Source organism: Sardina pilchardus, chromosome 16 (genome assembly GCF_963854185.1).
Source record: "Sardina pilchardus chromosome 16, fSarPil1.1, whole genome shotgun sequence".
Classification (NCBI taxonomy): Eukaryota; Metazoa; Chordata; class Actinopteri; order Clupeiformes; family Clupeidae; genus Sardina; species Sardina pilchardus.
In genome coordinates, this window is record NC_085009.1 from 1,447,145 (window position 1) to 1,469,750 (window position 22,606).

Here is a 22,606-nt window from a genome sequence, read left to right on the forward strand (position 1 = left end):
TAAAACGAAACAGACAAAGAGTGATTGTGATGTAATAACACTATCTGGCATCCCCCAGAAACTATCTTGCATCCCTTTAGGGGTTAACCCCTGAACCCCTGACTAGACTGAGGGAAGCTAATGCGGTCAATATAACTCAGATAAAATACAGACACATCAATATCCTTGTGTGTGTGTATGTGTGTTTCAGGTCTACCGGGCAGGAGTATGCACTGAAAATCATTGATAAGGCCAAATGCAGTGGAAAGGTCAGTCAAAGTCAAGCATCACCAGTAACCCTTATGTGACTGTGATGTCATTTAATGATGTTACAATGTCATGGTAAAGGATGATGATGATTGGTGCGTTGGTCCCGGCAGGAACACCTGATAGCCAATGAGGTGGCGATTCTGCGGCGGGTGCGGCACCCAAGCATCATCATGCTGATTGAGGAGGTGGACACGGCCAGTCACCTGTACCTGGTCATGGAGCTGGTCAAGGTGAGTGTGGAGCTGACCCTCCTGCCTCCAGCCTCAACTTGCACAGCTCAGAGTAGGAGATTCTGATTGCGGATAGTATTCTGGTCGGATAGTAAAAAAAAAAGAGAGAGATTCTATTTTTCTATTCCTAACCTCTTTTCCTCGACCTCGGGGGAGAACGTCATGAGGTCAAAGAAAGAAGTGAAGGAGAACTCATGAGGACTTGGGAGAAGTCAATTATAGTGCTGAAAGAGTCTCTTATGTCAATTATGTGATAGTGGATGTTATGGACGTGGACTTTGAAATGTTGCCACGATACTTTGTGTGATAGAATTATTTCCTTTAAAGGATAGTCTTTGAAGCACTGAAGCACCTTTCGTAGTGATCTCAGTTTGGACATTTCCGGATCATTTCACTAAAGAACCTTCCTATGTAAAAAGTCTACTCAACCACAGCCTGCATAGTTTGTATGCCAGTCTATATCAATCTATCCACAAGTGCTTTATTATGACAACAAAGCATTACAGTATTGCCAGTGTCACAACTAACTGTTTACATTGTTGTATGTATTTTTGTCATGCTTTGTGGCCCTATATAAACACTAGCACAGCACAACCAGCACAGCTCGTACAACTAGACTGACTGCTACAGTGGGCTGTTCTTCTCTACGCTCTCTCTCACACACACACACACACTCTGCCTCTCTCTCTCTCTCTCTCTCTCTGTCTGTCTCTCTCTCTCTCCGCCTCTCCCTCTCTCAGTAGTAAATCTCTTGGTTTATGAGCTCTTGACAGCACTGCTTATGCTAGTCGTCATGGTGAGAGCCTATATTTCATTTCATTTCATTTTCTCTTCCATGGCACGGCCTCATGCAGATATGTGTGTGTGTGTGTGTGTGTGTGTGTGTGTGTGTGTGTGTGTGTGTGTGTTTGTGCAGGGAGGGGACTTATTTGACGCCATCACCTCCTCCACTAAGTACAGTGAGTGCGAGGCCAGCGCCATGCTGTTCAACCTGAGCGCCGCTCTCAAGTACCTGCACCAGCTCAGCATCGTGCACAGAGACATCAAGCCAGAGAACCTGCTGGTAAACACACACACACACACACCCACACACACGCACAGTCGCCAGACACGCACACACACCCAATTTAGTTATGCCTGCACTAGACCCTTAGATCCTCTGAGCAAAAACATCAAACCTGAGAATGTCCTGGATGCTCTGGAAACGTACAGTAACACCTTTAGACACGCTAGCAGAAGGAAATTGTTATTCTTCAAGACTCACAAATCTACGTGTGCTTATGTGTGTATGTGTGTCTGTGTGTAGGTGTGTGAGTATCCTGATGGCACTAAGTCTCTGAAGCTGGGGGACTTTGGGCTGGCCACAGTGGTGGATAAGCCTCTGTACACCGTCTGTGGAACACCTACCTACGTGGCTCCTGAGATCATTGCAGAGACTGGGTAACGTACACACACACACAACACACACCACACATACAGCTCTGGAAACAAATAAGAGACCACTGCACATTTTTCTGTTCTCAGTTGCTGACATTCAAATGATTCAAAATTTAGAGAATTCAGAAAATGTGCAGTGGTCTCTTTTTTCCAGAGCTGTACATCAAAGTTTACAGTGAGCAAAATTCTTCATCAGCTGCACACACACACAAACACCAAACATTACTGTAGCAAATCCACTTACATTATCATCTACATACACATACAAGCACAAGGCTGTAGACACTCTCACTTAAGCTACCAAACACACACACACACACACACACACACACACACACACACACACACAGATGGTCCTAGTGTCTGCTGTAAGGCTTAAGTTGTCTCAAGTGGTTAAACACAGCCCACTGGCCTCATTAAGGGGCAGCAGCCCCGTCATTAAGTCTGCTGTTGGGTCTGCGCTCATTAGACACACTGCCATGCTAGGATTACCCCCCATGGAACTGCACTCAGCACTGCAGCCACAACATGTTAACCTTTAGCATCCTTAGTACACGTAAGCCATTTAGTTCCTCTGTGTGTGTCTGAGTACATGTGTGTACAGTATTTGTCCAAGTGTGTGTGTGTGTGTGTGTGTGTGTGTGTGTGTGTGTGTTTTATGTTCAGGTACAGGCTGAAGGTGGACATTTATGTATGTGTGTGGAGGTGGGGTGGGGGTATGTGTGGGGTCCATGTGTGAGTGTGTGTTGACGGTGTGTATTTATGTTCAGATACGGGCTGAAGGTGGACATTTGTGTGTGTGTGTGTGAGTGTGTGTTGACTGTGTGTGTTTATGTTCAGATACGGGCTGAAGGTGGACATTTGTGTGTGTGTGTGTGGGGGGGGGGGTCCATGTGTGTGTGTGTGTGTGTGTGAGTGTGTGTTGACTGTGTGTGTGTGAGTGTGTGTTGACTGTGTGTGTTTATGTTCAGATACGGGCTGAAGGTGGACATTTGGGCGGCAGGGGTGATCAGCTACATCCTGCTGTGTGGCTTCCCTCCGTTCCGCTCCGAGAGGAACCAGCAGGATGAGCTCTTCCAGAAGATTCTCGAGGGCCGGCTGGAGTTCCCCACACCATACTGGGACAGCATCAGTAGTTCTGCTAAGGTCAGCCTACCACACATAGAGTACACCACACACATACTCACATACTGTACGTCTAACATACACATGGTAGGAGATCGGGCGTGTGTTTTGGCGTGGCTGACTGGTTTAATTCTGGATTGGAAGTCACACACATGACCTGTTTTAAAGGATCTGATTGGTTTAAGTAAGATATGACCTGTTTTAAAGGATCTGATTGGCCGGATGCTGCAAGTGAATGTGGGAAATCGTTACAGTGCAGAGGAAGTGTTGTCACATCCATGGGTTTTGGTGAGTCACACACACTCACACAACAATATACATGGACACAGTGTACTGATTGATTCTGATGCAGATGTTGCGTAAAAATGTTAGTCATTTGCAAAAAGTATTTGTCTAATTTTTGTTGTCTGGAGAAGTTTATTGAACTTTGCTGAAACATGGACATACTTTACATCACCAGTGCCTTGTATGTAACTAATAAAAACATACTCAAACCTTTTGATCAGTTTTTGCCTATGATCTACAGGATGACTCCGAAAACAACGTGAAGCTCGATTCACCTGATGACTTGGACAGCAACACAGCAGCGGGCACAGATGTAAGCATGCACACACACACACACACACGCTTATAAAAGGCAGGCACATATCCACATACATTTTAATACATTGTAATACTTCATTTAGATTGGTGATATGCATAACAAGATTCAAATAATGTTATACATGGTTCATATCATATATTAATACTAATAATATAATATAATCTAATACAATATTAATAATAATATGATGGGATACACACACGGAGAGACAGCAGCATTCCCACACACTCACTTGGTCTCTAACCCATCCTCTCTTCTCTCCACTCCATGCTGACAGTCTGACCATCTGAATGACAATGGTAGGTACTGTCAGTGCAGGCTAACAGCTCACCCTCTACCCATAGAGCTTTTTTAAAGCATGTTTTTAGAGCGTTGTAATGGTCGCTTCAGAGTTCCGTACATGTTTGTCTTTTTCCAGATCTTACGTAGATCATTTCATTAGTAGTCGGATATGTTTCATAAATGTTACAGGCTTTTGGAGATGCATGTCTCTATACATCTCAATTGAGCAATCTCCTGTCACTGACTTCATATTTAACACACGTTTAACAATTTAGTTGGTCACAGTTGTGTTAGTCACTGTTAAATCTCCGGTATTGCATGTGTGTGAATGTGTGTGTGTGTGTGTGTGTTTTCAGGTTATGGGACTAGGTAAGCGCACAGCAAGCTGCTGACAGTGAGACACAAGACTCCAAACACAACAGCAAGCCTACAAGACCAATAAACCAACCAGGACTGCGTTTCTCACAAGCGCACCCGTGCTGCGACCATCATAACTAAAGAGTGTTCCGATTGATAGCTGCTCTCACCACCAATAGGTGACCTAATGGCATAGCACTGAGACCTATGGGAAATGTAGTCCAGAAGCACCCAACCCACACCAGATGCCTCTCCGCTCACCTCTCCGCTGGGCCCCCAGCTGCACTGTGCCGCCCGCCGCCCTTTTTCTACAGTTGGTCAATCGAGAATTAATAAGGTCTACCTGACATGTCTACCAATTAGAATTCTTTTTTTGCACTGAGTTACATGCCATTATGTGATTTGGTGCAAAATAATAGATATGTTTGTGTCATAAGACAATATGATTTGGTGATAAATAATAATAGATACGATTCAATCATTTCATAGAATGGTGGTTATTTGAATCTGAGTTTTTCTCTACAGTGTACTTGGACCTTGTTAGTTCTCAGTTGACAGGCTCATCAGTACTCCTCTTACTCCAGATATACTACAGATAGATGTAGTCATTCATGTCTCTGTTCAGTGTGACCATAAATCGTTCAACAAGCCTTCAAGTCATTACAGTATACGTGTGCAAGTGTGTGTGTGTGTGTGTTTGTGCGAGTATTTGGACGTGTGTGTGTGTGTGAGAGAGAGAAGTTGAAGACCGTTCTTGTTTTGCATTTAAGTGTGTTATGAAAAAAAGCCAATGAAATCGCAGAAAGAAAACAGGCTCAGATTGTTTGTGTGTGGTGTATAGTATGTAGTGTGTGCATGTGCCCTGAGAAGTCCTTGCTTATTTGAATCTTGTTGTTTAAAAAAAGGAAAGTGAAAGTTTTGAGTATGAGTGACTGTGTGCGTGTGTGTGTGTGTGTGTGTATTGTGTTTGTTCCCAAAGAAATGTGCATCTTTGATTCCCATCCTTAGTCGTGTAGGACAAGATGTTAAGATGCTCTTCTGTCAGATTTTTGTACATTAAAGTTCATTCCTCGAGCATTGCTTCAACTCTTACTGAAATGCACACACGGAACAGTCTCCACAAGAAACACTTGTGCTCTCCCTGTTTCATACACATACACATTTATTTGAATGTAAATGCTGCGCATACAACCTCTACTCAGCTGCTGTCGTGATACAGTACATATAAACACATATACATGCACACAGTTATTACCCTGAACAGACAATAGTGCACAAGTGGTAATGAATAAAAAAAGTATTTTATTTGGTTAAAAGTTCGAGATGCCACAGCAATCTCTCGTTACTGCTACCAAAACATATAGCAATGATAAAATGTATGTGTGTGTGCTTGCGTTAAAGATACAGTACTGATACTTCTCCCAGTTAAATGAGTGCAATGTAAGTCTGTTATTTGTAATTGTATTGAAATAAATTGAAAGGTTCTGGACAGTAAGTGACACCCATACAGTAACACACAACAGTGATGCTGACCAATGGTAGTGAGTTCTGTTGAGCTGTGAGACCAATCAGCATCATCCAATAGTACACGGACAACTCCCCCCACCTAAAACACAAACACACATGCAAACTCACAGATGTGCATGCATGCACACACACAGACAGAGCATAACAAAATCTTCATACTGATCAAACACTAACATACATGCAGACAGGCAAACACACTCACTCAGCAAGAGCACGTCCTTTTGTTCAGTCTGGGCCTGCCTCTGCGTTCTGAAGCATCTGTGTGAATGGAAGAGATGAAAACAATGACTTGGACTCATTTTCTTTTGTACTCGGTCATGTATGTGTGTGGTTTGTGGTGTCTAAGGGAGGCTACACAGAACGTGGGAATGTGTGTTCAGAGGGTGTGTGGAAGCTTACGGAATGCGGCTGCGGTGAGGAGGTAAAGCACAGGGGGAATATTCCGGAATGTCCCTTCAAATAACCGCGTCCCCACTCGTCATTTACATAATCTGTCAACGTGATGACATCGCCCTCAGAGAACGACAGCTCATCCTTCTCCCCACGGAAAGCAAAAATAGCCACGCAGCTGAAAAAAAGACAGATTATTTTTTGAAAGGATTTACATTCTACCCTGTGTGTGTGTGTGTGTGTCTGTGTGTCTGTGTGACAGGTAGAAAAACTCACCACAAAGCTTGAGTGGTGGATTTCTCCGAGAGTATGATGGAATAAGACTGCAAAGAAACACAAGATGACACTTGCTCATAGTTAAAGGTCGACCAGTAAAGCTAAACCACTGAAGCACTGTGTGGGGTGCTCCACTGCTCAGGGTCTAGTCTGCTAAGGCTCTATACTGTGTGCTGCTCCTGTGCTCAGGGTCTAGTCTGCTAAGGCTCTATACTGTGTGCTGCTCCTGTGCTCAGGGTCTAGTCTGCTAAGGCTCTATACTGTGTGCTGCTCCTGTGCTCAGGGTCTAGTCTGCTAAGGCTCTATACTGTGTGCTGCTCCTGTGCTCACTGCACTAACTTTAAGGGCCGCGTTATGCCTAAGGTCAGTTGGTATGGGGAAGGTCCAGTTCCTCTACAAGAAGATGAGTAGGGAACTTACCATCCTATTTGCTATTTTTCTCAAATGTTTTACCAAACATCAGCTAAATTATAGTACTATAGAAAAAAGGCCTTTCCTTGTTCAAGATCTCTTACAATTCCAGTCTTTATCATCATAACCCTTTAGTATTTCTTTCTCAGGTGTGAAATTCAAACCAGAGACCAACATTCTGTCTCTTCAGCACAATAGTCTCATATCATTCATCATAACAAAGCTGTTGAAGGTCTTGCTGATACGTTGTCCTCTCATTTGTCTAGCCTCCTGATGGTTTCCTGTGACAGCCATTTCTAAGAGTGGGCTGCCTTTTCTTATTATTATTCTGTTGGTTAGTTAAGGAAGTAAAGTTCTCTATCTTGGGTTTGAATACATTTGGTTAGTCAATCACAGAGCGGTACATAATACTGTACATCATTTGCAATAAATACTGGTAAATGTCTTGGTGGCTTCTTGAGACTTGGGGAAGAAGATTCACTTCCCTGTTATGTCTAAGCTCTGCTTTCATGTGCATCAGGGCACAACACTCACAAACAGAAATGCTTTCACATACACCAACATGTGTTTTATGTTTTTACATCCACAAACACACAAAAACACATGCAGAGCCATGCATGCAAACACTTGCTAGCACTTTCTACTAACCTGTTGTTAGCTCAGAGATATACACAGATGAAAGGTGTGTGTGTGTGTGTGTGTGTGTGTTACCTGGGGTAGAGGGATCTCTAGTGACGTCTCATCAGAGTCTCCTGCCTCTTCACTGTTGTGTGTGTGTGGATCTGTGTGGATGTGTGTGTGTGTGCTTGCGTTCACAGGCATGTTCACTGGAGTGTGCACATCCGTGAGTGTGTTTACGTCCATGGATGTGTCTGGACACACAGCTGCATGTGTGCCTACAGCAGAATGGGTATCCATGTCTGCCAATGTGTCAGTTAAGTCCATCAAATTGATGTCTTCTTTCTAAAGATGCAAACAAATTCAGAAACAAAAAAAAGTTACTATTTAGAATTTAGCTCATGCACATCAGGGTGGTGCTTCTGAATCCAGAGACACCAAGCTACAACGACAGGGGCGAGACAGAAGGACAGCTTTCCCTGAAATACAAACTTGATGAAACTAAACAATTAAAACATTTCTGCCTACCTCCCCCTGCTCACACAAACAGTACTCATAACAAGCGCTCTGTGATTTGGAGGACTGATTGACTATTGATTGATTGACTGATTGACTAATTGACTGACTGATTGATTGGCAGAATCCCTCCATGGTCTGGCTACCTGTGAGCTCTTGTAGAGGGGGTGTCCTGGTTTTGGACGAGGTGGTAGCGGGGGTCCTCTCTTCGGAACTCTTTGACCCTGCTGCTGATTGGCTGAGACTCGACCAGAACCAATCAGATCCGGCGGTTTGGCTAGCTTGATGGGTGGAGGACGCACTGGAAGAAATCTGCCAAATCAGACAATCAGAGCAAACATGTTCAGCGCATTTCACTACTCATCTTTGTGTGTGTGTGTGTGTGTGTGTGTGTGTGTGATAATCTGAGTGTGTATTACCGAGGAAGCATCCCTGGTCCAGTGTGGACTGGATTTATCTGGCCCTTGTCGTCGGAGTCTTGAGCACTGCTCTGGGCTGTTGATCATAAACGGATCAATTTGCATCCATTCAAAGGTGTTTGAATACACACATGCGCAGATACACAAGCATTTGTGCAAATACAAACAGTCCCACAGACACACACACACTCTCCCTCTCTTACGTGTGTTGGTGGCTGTTGATAGGCTCCTCCTGCGGGGCTGGGGCTGAGGGGGAGGAGGAGAGCCTGACACAGAGGCTTGGGTGTGTGTCTGCGTGGGTGTGTGTGTCTGCGTGGGAGTGTGTGTCTGCGTGGGAGTGTGTGTCTGCGTGGGTGTGTGTGTCTGCGTGGGTGTGTGTGTCTGCGTGGGAGTGTGTGTCTGCGTGGGTGTGTATGACTGTGTTCTCCTGCGGGGCTTGGGCTGTGGTCGGGGACTGGTCCCAGTGCTGCTGCTGGCCCCTCTGTCCTCTTCCTCCCCACCCTCACCCATTCGTCCGCAGTGGTCACCGGCGTCGGGTCCGAAAACATCCAAGAGGTCCTGCAGATACTGACCACCGACGCACACACTCTCCGCCCCCAAACACACACCCTCGCTCTGACCACACACACTCTCTGATTGGTTGCTTGGGTTGGTCTCTGCATGCTCACTCCCATTCGTTGGAGGCACGGCTCTTTCGCTGCTGATAGGCTGGGCAACAACTATCTCACTGTTTAGGGACCGGGACTTAGGCATGCAACTGTTGATTGGCTGTGTCATGGAACTCTCGCTGCTGATTGGCGGAGAGCCAGCAACCTCTTCGCTCATTGGCCGCAGGCCGGCTCTTGAGCGGGGTCGAGGCCTGGGACGGACCGGCTCCTCTAGCGGCCGATCTGTGGGTGTGTGTGGAGGGGTGTGTGTGAGTGGGTCTACGTCTGCTTTTGGGGGGCAGGGCGGCTTGGGTGGCCTCGGAGGTCTTCTGACTGGAGATACCAACAACAGAAAAACCATAAACACACACACACACACACACACACAGGTAGATGTCGTTAATGCATGTCCATCACACTTTTGCAAAAAATAACCAGCACTCTCAGACACTTCGATGATGCTCACTGCTATTATCAAACCACATGCACAAACAGACACACACACACACACACACACACACACCCTGATGCACTCACGGGCTGGTCTGGTAGCTGGGTTGTCTACTGCAGTGGGTGGTGGAGGGATGGGTGGGGGGGAGGGTGGCACATCAGTCTGCGTTGCGATGGTGGAGCGTGATGGAGTGGGGCATGGAGAGGGAGAGGGAGAGGGAGATGGAGCGAGGGATGAGGTGGTGACAGGACTCGGAGAAGGAGAGGGAACGACAAGCTGCTGCTGCTGCTCGTGACTCTTCTCTCTCAGCACCTGTTCATAAGAGGGGGGAGGAACCTGTGTGTGTGTGTGTGTGTGTGTGTGTGTGTGTGTGTGTGTGTGTGTGTGTGTGTGTGTGTGTGTGTGTGTGTGTGTGTGTGTGTGTGTGTGTGTGTGTGTGTGTGTGTGTGTGTGTGTGTGTGTGTGTGTGTGTGTGTGTGTGTGTGTGTCAGTGTGTGTGCAAGGGAGAGAGGAGGAGAGGGTGAAATCATTTAGTATAGTTATGTCAGGGGGTAGGTGTTATTTGTATTTGTGTTTATGTTTGTGTGTGTGTGTGTGTGTGTGTGTGTGTGTGTGTGTGTGTGTATGTATACACAGGTGTCCATAAAAGAGAATGTGAAACAAACAACCACATTCAGTCATTGACTTGAAGTTTTATGGCCGGTCATAGAGCATAATCCTCTAAACATTAAACAACCTTTGGACATCTGAAGCCATTCCTACAACTGCAATAAGCTCTAGCATCTGAAACAAGCACTGTAACCCCACTGGATTACTTTTCATATTTCATGTCTATTGATAACACACCAGTCCTCGGCTCATCAACCACAGGAATGCTCAGACTGGTAGTGTCTCTACATACACATCTATGGTACCTGTAGAGTGTCTCTAAAATACATATCAATGGTATCTGTAGAGTGTCTCTAAAATTATCAATGGTGCCTGTAGAGTGTCTCTATGTCTATGGTACCTGTAGAGTGTCTCTAAATACACATCTACGGTACCTGTAGAGTGTCTCTAAAATCTATGGTACATGTAGAGTGTTTCTAAAACACATATCTATGGTACCCATAGAGTGTCTCTAAATACACATCTACGGTACCTGTAGAGTGTCTCTAAAATCTATGGTACATGTAGAGTGTTTCTAAAACACATATCTATGGTACCCATAGAGTGTCTCTAAATACATATCTATAGTACCCGTAGAGTGTCTCTAAATACATATCTATGGTACCTGCACTGCTGATGGGGGAGGGGCCGCTGGGTACCAGGCAGGAGGCATTGGCTCTGCGGAGAGGATGGTGATCTGTGGCCTCCTGTGGCTTCTGTGCAAATCCAAACATGCACACACACACGCACACACACACAGACACACACACACACACATGCATTGTGAGAGGTATCGAATACCGGTACAACACACACAAATAAGTTTTACAATACACTGTATTCCAGCTAAGAAGGGTGTGTGACTGGACAACACAAGACTGTTACCATGTGAAAACAGATACACTATTCACCTCATTCCGACACACCCATTTTAGATACTGTATGTATTTTCTTCCGCCTTGTGGTCAAATTTCAGGTCAGCTAGTTTCGTCTAATTAGCTCTCATTGGTATAACATGGCAGAAGAAGATGGAAAGGCTAACTTTGGAGGAAATGAAAAATGCTATCAGGGGTCAGATGCCAAGATTGTACTTCGCACCCAAGGCTAGTATTCACCTTTAGTGAGTGAGTAGATGATATGCGGCGGTGACCTCCCAAATTGTAGGGAGATATTTTAGAGATGGACTGGCCATTCTATTCACAGTGTGTCAATATATATCTCAATATGTCCTTATAAATTGTTATTTTTACCCAAATCCCAATGCATTATCTGGTTATTTACTGTCTGCTAAAAAACAAAACTCGCAGATCCTATCTTATCGGTATCGGTTTGGTAACCATGGTTAAGAAAGTCATTACAGAACAGCCGCTCCTAAGTCACTGTTCTCCTAACTTCAGATAAGAAAGGTGTATTACAGAAATGTCACCAAAATCCTTAATAAATGTTCCTAACTTGAGAATAAGCTATATAACATAATGCCAGTCATCTCAATAGAACTCTGCTATCTCAATGGATAAACTGCCCAACGGGAAGTTCGGGAACAGTATAGGCAAATAAGGTGAATAATGAAGTTGTGTTCATATTTGTGCTAGTGCAAATGTATGCGTCTGGGTGTGTTAGGTGTGTCTGTGAATTACCGTCTCTCTCTTTGCTGTTCCTGAGATGTGCTTCTAGAGGCTGATTTAATAAAACAGGAAAAAAACAGATAGATCATTATGACAGGCATACTCAGAATCCTCTCTCTGACTCTCTCTCTCACACACATATGTACACACACAATGCTGATACTGAAAATTAAAACCCTGTCACTTCAGTTTACAAAATCTTAATATATACAAACTCACTCCTCATGATAGCAGCCCGGATGGAGGAAAGAGCTCCTTGGCTGAGAGAGAGAGAGAGAGAGAGAGAGAGAGAGAGCAGAGAACAAAAAAAGAGAGATTTCTAAATGCTGTGTCAACTTTTGGCACACAGAAAAGAGCACACCCACCCTAGCCCAGGAGACATACACACGGTTGCTTATAACACACAAATACACACTTCAAGTGATTGTTAAGCAATACTGTGACATGGAAAGATTTTCTCTGGAATTTGTCAACAAACAGTGAAATCTCACAAATGGAATACATCTCTCCCTCCCTCCCTCCCTCTCTGTCTCGCTCACACACACACACACACACACACACACACACACACACACAACCGCACACACACACTCTCTCTCTCTCTCTTTCCCTCATGCACACAAACACACACACACACACACACACACACAAACACACAAACACACACACACACACACACACACACACACACAGCCAGAAAGGTGCACACATAGCCTACAAAACGTTAGTATATTGTACCCTACATATTGAAATTCTGAATACATAGTAGGCTAATACCTGGAAGGCTGCTGGTCAGGTTTATTTCTCTCTGAAGGACATGACAGGAAAAGAAAGGTGGCACTTAGTTTAGCAAGCCAGACAATAATTTAATGCCAAAACATAGGCTTCCGCGTCGTGTGTGTGTGTGTGTGTGTGTGTGTGTGTGTGTGTGTGTGTGTGTGTGTGTGTGTGTGTGTGTGTGTGTGTGTGTGTGTGTCACAACTGCTCTGTCGCATCGTCTTTACCTGCCGATGAGTTTGATCGAGGGTGCCTCCTTCCACCACCCGAATCCCGAGCGTCCCGCATATTCTGCTCTTGTCCGCACCGCGCCTCGGCCATGGAACTCTCCCCACTGCAGTGAACTGCCTGAACCTCTCCGGTAACTCGAGCCCCTCTCGAACACAAGCGAGCGAAAGTGCCGTGAAAGCATACAATGAGACAGAAACTGTTCGACAACAGACGTTTGACGTTACTAGTGCTGTCGTCTCAGAAAGTAAACCCGCCGCAAAACTTTATGAGCAATATTTAAAGTGTGATTCAACACTCTCGGTATTGTTTACCGAGGGGCAGAGAGCTACAGCCTCCTTCTAGGGCGGACTCATTTGTGGTCTTCCTTCGGGACGTTCATACGTCTGTACGTCAACAGGAAGCGAGTCTCCGGTGGTCCTGACGCAGAGGGAATCAAATATGCCGCAATTTTCCTTCAAGAAGTTAGGCTACTGAGTTACGGTACAACCATAAAACCGTCAACCTTGAGCAATGTCTTTACCTCTGTTGCCAACAAAGCTTCTCTTTCTCTAAGAATCCTACTTATGAATGCGTGGCGTGACATCAGTTTCTCACTCAGGCGAGTCTGGAGTAGGCTAGCCTATGAAAGTCTGTGCTAGAATGGAATTTCATTTTTAAAACAGCATAATTGTCATGTGTGTTTAGGTCTGAAAACTGACCACTTGAACCCTGACTCGCAGAATGTGTCATGTTTTCCAAACAAATCCTTATCTTTGGTGAATTCTGTTTGTTGCATGAAGGACATGCCACCTTTAGACATGGTGACAGACAGATTATCAAGGCCACAGACAATAACAGGATTTGGGTGTGACATAGTAACTTCCCTTGATGTTCCTGCATGGGGTTGTCATCTGGTGTTGCAGTGACAGGGCTATCTGTTATTCCTCTGGCAATTAGGCAACAGACTTTTTACTCAATGGGTTTTAGTTGAAATGTAAATAAAAATCATCTTACCAGAAGGCTCTGAAGAATATTTATTTTACCGTATTTGTTGAGGAAAGATACCTAATATAAAACTGGACACTTTTCTGAATTAGGCCTACAATAGCTGACTTGTTCCTGTGCATATGGTGGTGAGTTGTAGGCCTATGCATTTGTTAAAAATGTAGTGGGCCTGATTTGTCCAAATTTGTCTTGTAATCTGGTCTCCAGGAGCCATCTCAACAAAAAATGAGGCGTTGGAATCAGGTATCTTTGACTGATCAGGTATCTTTGACATACACACACACACACACGCGCGCGCACAACCCGAATACCACTCCCCTACACACACACCCATCGGCCAGTACAGTGCCTATGAAAAGCATGCACCCCCTTTGGTTATTTCCACTCTTACTGCGTTTATAAGGACTCTTGATCAGTTTAATGTGGCCTTTTTACAATAATTGACAAAAATCCCTTCTTAAAATATAGGCTACACAAAACAGCAGTGAAGTATGGTGCTAGCATAAGGGCTAACACAGCTTACAAGAGCAGTGTGTGCATGAGATCCAAAACCACCTCAGATACTGTTGTAGCACCAATTGGCTGGACCGCAGTTTTAGATCAGCTACTTTATGGGGGAGTGGATATTTATGCAATCGCTTATTTTGTGTATATAGTTTTACATTTCTTTGTAGAAATGTGCTTTCACTTTGACATTAAAGAGGTTGATAGCTATTGTATAAACAATAATTAAATAGACAAAGATTCCATGTAGACCTATTAAAGCAATAAAATGGGAAATTGTGATGGTGGTTTTGAGTGAAGGGTTGCCAGTAGGGAATGTTGAGAAATGAAGATATTTCTTAATTAATTTCTTAGATACCAGTATATCTGTGGCTAACCTTCATTATAATATTGGAGTCTTAAATTTGAAGATTGCCAAGAAATGATTCTAATTCAACACAAGACCCAGCTGTTGGACCCTTAATAATGTCAAACAAGCTACTCTTTCTGTTAGTTGATGTGACTCTTCACCCTGATACCGCGTATCAAGGTCTTATCCTGTCTGCTGAGCGGAAACAAATGAGATATGAAGACATACTAAATGATCTCCCCAACAACACAAAAAAGTCTGACTGTGTCCTGTGCCATGGGAAAAGAGGGATTCTCTTCCAGGAGATTCTATTATGAAGTGGAGGCCACAGGAACGACCAATTCAGATTTAGGAGTACCTTCCCACTCCGTGGACAGGAAGGGGGAAATTACAATGAGTCCTGAGGATGAAGCATTATTAAATTATAACAAACTCTCCCCTGGAAGAGGCACCAGGTGGTTGGGGTGTTTGTGGATTATGAGGCAGGTCTGGTCTCTTTCTACGATGCAGACACATCATATCTATTCTTTGCACTAGTGCTTCCTTCACTGCAGACATCAATTTCTCTGCATAAATGTTTACTATTTAATGAAACTCTTACCTTAAAAAAGGGCCACTAAGAAATTATGGAAAGGTCTTTTCAAACGGATTTGCAATAGGATTTGAGATTGGAATTTGAAGGCTTGTTTTGTTCTGCCATAGAGATCAAGTATGATTTTGTTTGATTTTGATTCTATCCATATGCAGGTTGATTACATAAATATGCATACAGTAGGCCTATCAACTGTATGATGAAAGTATGAACGTTAGAATTTCCTAGTCCAGTTTAAGTTTGTTGACCTTATGAATGATTTAGCAAAACGTGGCAGAGATAAGTTACTGTAAATGAAAATGATTTTTTTTTATTTTTAGACTATCAACTGACAAATTTCAACAGACCAGTGTTAATGTTGTGCAAGATAGATTAGAATAATTGAGATGGTGACATTATTCCATCTGCAGAGCACCTGGTCAACACACTGAAATGGTATTATGACATCATAAAAGAACATTGAAATTCAGCTACCACTCAAATGTAGCCTAGTTTTAGGCCTTGCTGATAGGCCAGCCTACTAGAAATGTAATAGATGTAGGATATAGTATTAACCATTTGAATTGATGAACCTGCAAGTCTGAACCAGTAATAGACTATGCCTGACCCAAAAGGTCAGTTTTCAGTAATGACGCATTGGCCAAATTAATTAAGATAATAAAATTATAATTAAGCTTTGTGCTTACTTGTTGTCATAATGAGTTGACATTGACATCATCACTGACATCACAGACACAGTCACAAAATCAGACTGGCAAATTGCTTTATAGTACACTGTTGAGCAGTTGAAAGCTTCAGTTACACTGGTTCATTGATTGCTACAACAGAAAACTTTTGAAGAGTGTAAAATCTGTCTCCAAATAGTCTGTCTGACCGCCGCTACATAGGCTTTTCTGTTACAGCAACATAGCAGAGAAGCACCAATTGGATATTTTAAGTGGGAGCGATTTGCCTCCAGACTCCATGCAGAAACAAATAGCAGGTCCTCATGGGGCCCTCGTCTCTCATCTCAGTGAACAAGGAGAAGTCAACAACCATGGAAATCAGGGTAATGCCTCGGATAATGATGTATCAATCTGATTTAATCTGAATTTCTCTCACCCATATACTGTATTCATGCTGACTATGGAGCAGTCATGCTAAGCAAATAATGTTTATGTGCTTGCATCACAAGGTACAACATATGCTGAAGAGAATAATGAAGTCTGTTGCTCCTCTGATATGTAAGTGGCCTGATGGAAGGATCTTTTCAGCACCTGTCCCTCCTATATAGTGGATCTGTGTTAACATAACATGGTGACATTCACCATGCCTTGACTTATAATATATTGTGTACCTTTAGGGATGCCGCTTTGAAAGGCCGCTTTGTGGATCTGTGGCGCCAAAAAGACCACCTAGTAAAAAAGAATGCCAACCTCAAACAGGCCCTGAATACCTGTGAAGATGCCAATGCTGACCTTCATAATGAGAACTCTGCCATTAAAAAACAGATAAAAAGGTAGGCTATGTGGAGCAAAATGAAGATCTTTACCTGATGTCTCAAGCTACAGTATGTTTGCAGTAGGCTATATGACATGACAACAGCCAACAAAAGTTTTTGTATTGTTGCACAGTACGGAGCAGTTGGTCAGGGGTTTGGGCCAGGCGAGGGCAGAAATGGACAGCATTCGTGCAGCACTAGCTGAGAGAGAGATGAGCAACACTGGTCTTAAGAAACGGATTAATAAACTGGTGAGTTCCCACAAATATTAGTCAACAAATCTGTGTTCTCCAATGACAGCCCTGTAGCCTCTTGTGTAAAAACACACATTACTCATATGCAGTATGTTAACCCTTATTTACTGTTCATGTTACCATATAGCAAAAGGAAAATGTGGCTCTGAAGGACCACCTTGAAACCATCACCAATGAGGTAAAACTCTCTGTCTATCTGTTCAATGTTCTTTGCCATCAATGTCATTGAAGTCTATACTGCATCATCTGATTTTGAATTCTTTGCCTGACACTTTCTGACAGCTATCTGATAACTTATTGGCCCAGGAAATGAACAAAAGACACATAAACAATCTGTCTGTGCAGGTTCTGGCATTGCAGGTAGGGCTTCTGGCTTCTACAAATCAAGCAGTTTGGTGTATATGACCATGGCCAGTCTTCAGTGACTGACTTCACAGATTTAACGACATGTTTATGTATGACTTTGGCACACTGTGGTGTATCATTATATACTGTATTTGTGTGCATAGCAACAACTTGAGCTGACCAGGATGAAGATTGCAGAAAAAGATGAGATTATGTTGAATGTGAGTAAACTTAACTTTTGCAACACTACCTATTGATTCCACTGGGTAGATAAAGGTTTTTTTTAACCTGTACGTTTTTTTTCCGATCTCTCTTCAGAAAGATTTTATGATTGATGAGAAGAAGGCCTCCATTGACGAGATGATCAGTATTGGACAGGTGCTTATGTAACATGATAATAACAATAACAATATTTGTTGGTACAGTATACGCTTCACATTCCATTTGCCTGTTGGAGACACAAGACATTTGACCTCACAAACACATTTCTGTATGTATTTTATGATTCTTCTTTTAATACAACTTCACAGGACCTGAAAAACAAGGTTAAGGACCTGAAGAGACAGTTGGAAGTAGCATTAGAGCATGGTGCAGCTTCTGAACAGGAAAGTTCCATTACCTCTGATGGACATCACACTGGAGCCACCAGGAACCATTTGTCTCTGGCACAGGAGTTCAGCCTTTCTCGATTTCAGGTGGGTTCTTAGGACTTTATGCATAATTTTATCCTCCATCCAATGACATACAGTATCATCATCCATAGCAACTCATCTCAATGACATGTCAACAAAATGGACTCATTTAGGAGTCATATGACAAGGAGGTGAAGGCCACTGAAACGGTCATCCTTCAGAGAAAGACCACTGACCAAACAGAGGATGTAGTCAAGGAGCTGAAAGAAGAGGCTGAAGAGATTATTAAGGTGGCAGCATGTGATGTCTCTGCATCTGGGAACAGGTAGATTACCAAGCCATATTAATACCATCGCCAAACTAGTTTGTGATTTCATCACCCCAAATCCATCACTGACATAACCACCCAGTGACTAAAAAATCTGGGGGACTGAATGTGTTCGTGCTTCATTATGTCGCCCGTGTGGTTTTAAACCTGCAAATAGATTTTGTCTAGTTGGTTGTGTGGGTTTGGAAAGCTGAAAAACTTTAATGAATTCCATTAATGAAAGTTTAATTTCTTGGAGGTTGACATTTCTCTGTCCTTTACTACTTGTCACTGCAGCAGTACTCACTGGCTGACCAAGGCCTTGACCAGCTGCAAAAGAGGGGCCCTGCTCGGGCTTAGTTTTGGCCTGGGGACCATGCTGCCCTTCTGTCTGTTGGGGGTGGCCATGACTTGCTCCAACTTGACTTCACCTGATGCTCTCCAAGAAGCCATCCTGCAGCACGGCACTTGTCTGCCGCCATTTTAACTCCTCCAAGACGGAAAAACTTAATTAGAAGGTGTCTGCTATGCAGATGCAGAACTGGAATGTTGCTCAGTTTGTCCCATCAGGATGAAGGACATTGGCCATTATTACACATCATCATCATCAACAACATTGAGACATACTCTTGCATGTTCATACATGGTTTTACCAGATTGAAATAAACATGATGAAAAGTCAGCTGAGTGTTTGATGAGTAGTCCTGAACTACCAGAATGCACACAATACTGTATGTCCTCATTAGGCCCCCTGCTGTGCTGTAAAGGCAGTCTGTAAGGCAAGGCAAGGCAGTTTATTAGCACATTTCATACACAGGTGCAATTCAAAGTGCTTCACACAGATATACACAAATATATAGTCACTCAGCCAATACATAATGGTCATTAAAATCAACCATAAACCAGGTGTAAAATAATTGAAATAAATCATAAAATAAGTAAAATAGTTAGGAAAAAAAAGAATAGATAAAATAAAATAAAACATAAAAATAGTAAAAAGCATAAGAACATAAACATAAAATAAAATGGAAAAATGGAAATAAGAATAAATGAAAGTAAATAAAAGCCATTGTGAGTTAACAGAAGGCATCTGAAAAAAGTTTAGTCTTAAGTCTTGATTTAAAACAACAGAGTGTTGGGGCTTTCTGCATGCTTTCAGGAAGTTGGTTTCAGAGGTGAGCAGCATAGTAGCTGAGTGCAGTATGAGTATGAGTGTTTAGTATTAACAAACTTTGTCTAAAATTTGTCTAAAATTAACTGTTGTTGTGATCTGGGTGGTATCGCTGAAACATGTCTATTAGATACCTTGGCTCTATCCCATTAAGTGATTTGTAAGTGCTTGCCTTTTTGAGAACTGGTATGCAGGGAACTAAAGCTACAATGAAGTCATCATGTTTTTAAGCAAATTCATCACAACTATTTAAAAGTCCTAACACCAGTCATAATAACACCTGCAACATGTTGCATTTACAATAAAAGGTTTCATATGGATTCATTTATTGAAATATTGAATATAACAAATAAAAAACATTTCGTAAAAGGCCAGAGGGCTTTACATGATTGCACAGAATGAGTTTCACTAATAAAAATGGAATGTACTGTATGTACTGCATGTACTGTATGTAGCCTATGTATGTATTTAGGCCTATATACTGTAGCCTATGCAATGTAGAAATTGGCAATATCTCAAGCATGTGCATGTGCATGTGTGGACTCAGAAATGGACTTCAAATGTGTTTTTAGAAAGGTATTGTTAGGGTGAACACACATTTTCCTTCCTTTCTTGGTTTCCAATCTGTAAAAACAGCAATACATCTCGCATTAGAAAATATTTTAAATTTATGTGGAACTATTCCAAACACAATGGCACTCTTTTTTTCTAGGTTTAACTGACATAAGCCACAAAAAGATAAACTTACATGATGGCAGGGAGTCTACAACTGGCTCCCTGAATCTCATACTTTCTTATTATGTGCTTAAGAGGTATAGGACCCTCAGAGTACTTTACGCAGCATTTTGTCTAAAAAAAAAAGAGGATATGTCAATCTCTTCTAATATAGCCTACAAAATAAAGCAACTTCAATCTCTGCTCTTAAATTCTAAATTGTTGAATTGTTGAATGGGCCTCCCCAACGTTCTGAGGTCAGCTATTTTTGTATAATGACCGTTCCGAAAGTATAATGACTGCTGCCAATGGCAACGGGTTTTGTGCTTTTAATTCACGTCTAGGAAAATAAGTATCCTCAGGGCGAAACAGGACCCCTCCGCTTCCCGTCGGGGTCCCGTTCGCCCTGTCGGTACTTATATTCCGATAATGACCGGCGTTCTATTAGCCCTTATTTGAATTCCATTGAATTAAATGCCAATGCTCATGCTTCTGCCCGTTTTAACTTTGTTTGCCCTGGACTAGAACTCTCACCAGCGCTCATTACCTGTGTAAGTGTATGCCACTATTTATTTATTTATTTATTTAAGAGAGGGACAATCTACATTAATCAACATGTCCCAATGGAACATGTAAATGCACCAGATTTAGTCAAAGACTATTTTCCATCTGCAGTCCCTGGCAGGTTGAGGTTTAAAAGAAGACAGATGAAGAAAAAGACATAAAATAGGTATACAGACATACGGTAGCATAGGCCTAGTTGCGCACATCCTCCAGTAAGGTAGGCCTATCCTATGAAGCAAGTTAGTAGGCTATCTAGACATATCGAGGCCTTAACTCGGGGTATTAAATGATAGCGGTGGCAGTTATGTGATAGGCCTACATTTATAAAGGCTTTCAGCTCAGATCTGTAGATGAATCATGCAATCAGTAAGTTTGAGCAGAGATTTCAGTAACTGATCAGTTCATGTAGCTTGTAGTGATTAACTATGTCATATTTGATGAAAAACAGGACAATATTGTGCAAATACTTACAGTATGTACAACCTTTTTTGTCGTGACCATTTTTGACCCCACAACCGGCGCTGGAAAAAAGTAGTCAGTTTGTTACAGTTTTGACACTAGCAGTGTGGAATGTAGAAATGTTAAATTGTGATATGACTTGATAGGCTACTAATTATGACCGCCGCTAGCGTAGCAGTTTTTCCTACATAACTACCTGAACCGTGGCACCGAGGATGACAAAATGTTTATGGTATGTTGGTCTCAAGACAGTGCATCAACTTAGCTTATAACCAGTCATTTGTGATTTGCACCCCCATGGTAAAAATTCAAAATGCAATGTAATATTGCTTTAATTGCCCCTATCTTCAGATGAGGTGTTAAGAACTACACCAAATGTCATGTGTATGATGACCTGACACCCTCTGGGAGTATGCCACGTTTTGTGGAATTTCATCCATGGGGGGCTAAAATAAATGGATTTATGTGTACATTCAGGACTGTATACCCATCGGCCTGCGGATGGTGGTATTAATCTGGAGTCTAAATCCCCCCCTGGGGATTTGAAAAACTATTCCAAACACACATCTCAATCTCCGCTAGTTTTTGTCCTAGAAGCATATAAGTGACACCATTAGAAATCTTTAATCAACTAGTTTCCAAATAAATGTTTTAAAAGAGAATGGTTCCTGTGAGTGCTGGATGCTACGGTCATACACACACACACACACACACACACACACACACACACACAAACATGCAGGAACACACACACACACACACACACACAAACACAGACAAGCACAGGCACATACACACACACACACAGACACACATAAATATACACACACATACCTCCACACACACGCACCAGCACACACACACATGTACATAAAAAATACACAAACACATGCACAAACACGCCCACACGCATGCACACACACACCCTCACACACACACAAACACAGATGCACAGTGCACACACACACGCACACACACACAGACACACACACACACACACACACACACACACACACACACAGAGAGATGCACAGTGCACACACACACACACACACACACACACACACAGACCACCGGAGCTGAGAAGTGAGTGTGTGTGTGTGATGTGCTATAGCCTGTGTGTTTGCATGTGTGTTTATGTGTGTATGTGTGTTCTGTGTGTATTCTGTGTGTGTTCTCTTTCTTTCTCTCTCTCTCTCTCTCTGTGTCTGTTCTGTGTTATCTGTGTGTATTCTGTGTGTGTTCTCTCTTTCTCTCTCTCTCTGTGGGTGTATCTGTGTGTGTGTGTGTGTGTGTGTGTGTGTGTGTGTGTGTGCCTGCGTATGTGTGTGTGTGTGTGTGTGTGTGTGTGTGTGTGTGTGTGTGAGTGTGTGCCTGTGTGTGTGTGTGTGTGTGATCTGATATTGGAGTGACAGTGACGGCAGAGAACAC

General features: G+C 42.9%; 2 protein-coding genes across 4 annotated transcripts in view; one reads left to right on the plus strand and one right to left on the minus strand.

The window, feature by feature from the left end:
• The window catches only part of LOC134059913 (serine/threonine-protein kinase DCLK2-like), a 10,719-nt gene extending 5,361 nt beyond the window's left edge, over positions 1–5,358 (plus strand). Inside the window, exons 8-16 of one of the 2 annotated variants that reach the window (XM_062516464.1) lie at positions 191–248; positions 360–479; positions 1,396–1,542; positions 1,786–1,919; positions 2,888–3,062; positions 3,249–3,329; positions 3,568–3,639; positions 3,923–3,944; positions 4,284–5,358. In XM_062516464.1, the coding sequence (XP_062372448.1) occupies positions 191–248; positions 360–479; positions 1,396–1,542; positions 1,786–1,919; positions 2,888–3,062; positions 3,249–3,329; positions 3,568–3,639; positions 3,923–3,944; positions 4,284–4,300 (826 nt within the window). In that variant the 3' untranslated portion in view covers positions 4,301–5,358. The remainder of the gene's footprint in view (positions 1–190; positions 249–359; positions 480–1,395; positions 1,543–1,785; positions 1,920–2,887; positions 3,063–3,248; positions 3,330–3,567; positions 3,640–3,922; positions 3,945–4,283) is intronic. The other variant, XM_062516465.1, reaches the window with a different exon arrangement.
• A 208-nt stretch (positions 5,359–5,566) lies between these two features.
• LOC134059912 (mucin-2-like) lies at positions 5,567–13,412 on the minus strand. Of its 2 annotated transcripts, none has more exons than XM_062516463.1 (14): positions 12,817–13,412; positions 12,590–12,620; positions 12,032–12,072; positions 11,825–11,864; positions 10,813–10,903; positions 9,626–9,875; positions 8,645–9,421; positions 8,442–8,517; positions 8,169–8,334; positions 7,600–7,851; positions 6,478–6,524; positions 6,211–6,379; positions 5,990–6,069; positions 5,567–5,890 (listed from the first exon to the last, which is right to left on the minus strand). In XM_062516463.1, exons 1-13 carry the CDS (start codon positions 12,908–12,910, stop codon positions 6,037–6,039), a joined length of 2,067 nt encoding a protein of 688 aa, XP_062372447.1. In that variant the 5' UTR covers positions 12,911–13,412; the 3' UTR covers positions 5,567–5,890; positions 5,990–6,036. The 2 variants fall into 2 exon arrangements, with proteins under 2 accessions (XP_062372447.1, XP_062372446.1); XM_062516462.1 differs by having other exon boundaries at positions 6,014–6,069; positions 12,817–13,207.
• Between the last annotated feature and the right edge of the window lie 9,194 nt (positions 13,413–22,606).